Source organism: Bombus bifarius, unplaced genomic scaffold, assembly GCF_011952205.1.
Source record: "Bombus bifarius isolate JDL3187 unplaced genomic scaffold, Bbif_JDL3187 scf7180000009215_frag, whole genome shotgun sequence".
NCBI lineage: Eukaryota > Metazoa > Arthropoda > Insecta > Hymenoptera > Apidae > Bombus > Bombus bifarius.
In genome coordinates, this window is record NW_022884975.1 from 1 (window position 1) to 2,888 (window position 2,888).

The 2,888-nt window shown below is 36.0% G+C and overlaps 1 protein-coding gene across 1 annotated transcript; it reads left to right on the plus strand.

The window, feature by feature from the left end:
* Nucleotides 1-6: 6 nt before the first annotated feature.
* On the plus strand, nt 7-1,675 carry LOC117214605. Its single transcript, XM_033460809.1, has one exon. It carries the CDS (start codon nt 426-428, stop codon nt 1,566-1,568), a length of 1,143 nt encoding a protein of 380 aa, XP_033316700.1. The 5' UTR covers nt 7-425; the 3' UTR covers nt 1,569-1,675.
* Nucleotides 1,676-2,888: the final 1,213 nt, after the last annotated feature.

Genomic DNA, 2,888 nt, shown 5'->3' on the forward strand with positions numbered 1-2,888 from the left:
CCTTGCGCTTACACACCAGAAATAAGCAGCCTAAAATTTAAGTACAGAAATCTTCAAAACCTGACTCGGCAACTCAAATTATTATTGCGTTATAAAAGCAAACGCGGATTGCTCAATGTCATAGGCTCAGTATCCAAAACTTTATTCGGAACTCTCGACGAAAACGATTTAGAACTCATTAACAAGAACATCGATACATTATTTGATTCCAACAATAAAATAAAAACAATTCTTAGTAACCAAACCGCACTCGTCAAACGCGTGCTAGACAATACCAAACAAATCAACTTGAAAACTTAGCCAACGATATACACAAGATTGAAAACCACAATGAAAAAAACGAAATATTAGTCTCCCTATTAATTCAAACCGAATCTACCATATCAGAACTCCATATAAACATCGACGAAATTTTTAACACTGTTATGTTAGGGAAACAAGGAATCATAAACCCACAAGTTATAGAACCGGAACAATTCTTAAAAACACTTGACCAAATAACGAGACAAAACTTTATGACTAACCATATCGAACCTTCAGTTCAAAACTTTCAACTAATTCTAGATCTAAGCAAACTAAAGGTATGGATAAGAGATAACAAACTTATATATACAATAACTGTGCCGCTTTTGGAAAACAATGAATGGAAAATAACTAAAATTTACCCGATACCTTCAAAACAAAACTCTGTATTCATTGCGCCTGTAATAGAAACTGATTTGATACTAACCGACTCAGAACAATACACCTTTGTCGATAGTCACTACTTAAACAAATATTGTAAACGAACGGCAATCATCCACATTTGTAAAAGAACTCAACCGAGTCACAATAGAATCAATTCACCTGAATGCAGATCAGAATTAATTACTAATCGACAGACGGTCAAAACTTGCCCGACTGCTGTCTTCAAGCTGGAAGAATTGACGTTCGTACCTTTGCAGACGGAAAACCATTATATTATTATTCCTGCGAAAAATGTACAAATCGACGTGTTATGTAAGACACATAAAATCCTAGAAATTAGACAACCAAGCTTAATTACCAGTAAAACCGGGTGCATAATCACATACGATCATAATATTATGAAAATAGGAGGATCACATAAAAATATCTCTTACGAAATCAAATTTAAGAATAGCATATACAGCTTCGAAGAAACAGATGTTCCAATATTAGAGAAAATATTAGAAACAGCTCCAAAAGTAACACACAATTTTAACCAATATAAAGCCAACCTCGACACATTACAAACACAAATCAGTACCCTGCAATTTGAGCGACGCATAAATTCATTGAAGGAATATGGAATATCCACACTACAAATATTAGGAATCATAGCCCTAGGACTAGGAACAATATATGTAATGTACAAATGTAAACTTTTCGAATGTCTACGCCGATCATTTCCTAAAAATGTACGTATAAAAATACTCTGCCCTACCGCTCGCGTAAGCAGGATCGATCAAACATCAACAGTACCAAGGACGGTCACCTTCCAAAATATCACCGAAGACGAAGATGAGGGGATCATTCAACTTAGAAGCCCCACCAGACTTACGCTTTAGCGGAGCAAAGCGAAGCTAAGGAGGGGGGAATGTCACGGTGGTCGTGAGAACGCAACGAAAGGATGGTTATGCCTCACATACCTTGGTCAGCAAAATGATGGCTAAGCAGTAATAGAAACCCTATGTGACCGGCATCCAGCGATAGCCCCTCCACAGGAGCCGCGTCCTTGATATAAAAAAGTACCTCTCGAGTCGTTGTAAGAACATTCTTTTCTGTGCTGTTTGACCATTCTGTATCGTTACTCTGTCAGTGTTCAATAAATTTTCTAATAACAATCAAAATTTAAGTACGAATTTCTCACCTTGCGTGCGGAACGCGAAATTACCCCGAATCGACGTGACATCCTCTATGTGCTTCTCGAGCTCTTGTGTCGTCCTGTCTTTGACGGAACATTCTACTTGAAGATCAGCGAGTTGATGCTCGGGATCGTAATTCAATTTTTGGTCGTTAGCAGTAATAAGCTCACGTAACTTCACTTTTGAACTTGATCTTGTTTGATCTTGATTGTGTTTTCGTGGTGCTTGTGGTGTTCTAAAAGTAATCGTCACGTTGCTTGCATTTTTAGTGCACATTGATACACTGCACTCTGCACAGGCAATGCTTTTGTTGTCATGAAATCTCTCTAACTTTTCAGTAACAAAACCTTTTATTTTATTATTTAATTTTGGATCATGCGCCCCTGGTGAAGATACATTATGTGTTCTCTTTACCTTTATTATGCACACGTTTTCCTTTTGCTCTCAATTTTTCGATCATCTTGTGCTGTTCTATATATTGTGTTCTTATGTTCTTCGCATATAAATCCTGTCGATTGATTTTATCTTTCAGTTGAGGTACATGTTTAATTCTTTACCTTTTTTTTTTTTTTATGAATTTCTTGATAATCTTTTAGAAGTTGCTCGTTATATTTGGAAAGCTTTCTCACTTCGTCTTCAGCTGTTTCCTAACGGGATTTTTCTTCTTCAAGTTTTTCTGTAATCATTTTTTCTAAACTTCTCCATTTATTCTGTTCTTCTTCGAGTAATTCATTACGTTTCGGTATCTGGCTATCTTTTCCTTTAAAACATTTTATTTTATCAGAGAGTTCTCCTATTTTCAAACTTGCTTCATTTAAGGTAACTTTATGAATTTCCGATTGATGCTTTAACATTTGATGTAAGTCTTCTATTGCTGTTTCACGTTCTTTCAACTGTTCATTAAATTCGTTGTTTAGCATATCCACTCGAGAAATTTCGAGTTCTTGAGCATCATTTCTTCTTTTAGAAATTTGGCTTATTTTCTCTCGCCTGCTGCTACATGTTGCTGTCATTTTATCAACT

What these genes read in the sequence shown, in the direction of transcription:
- LOC117214605 (XM_033460809.1), top strand. Translation starts at nt 426, where the DNA reads ATGTTAGGGAAACAAGGAATCATAAACCCACAAGTTATAGAACCGGAA.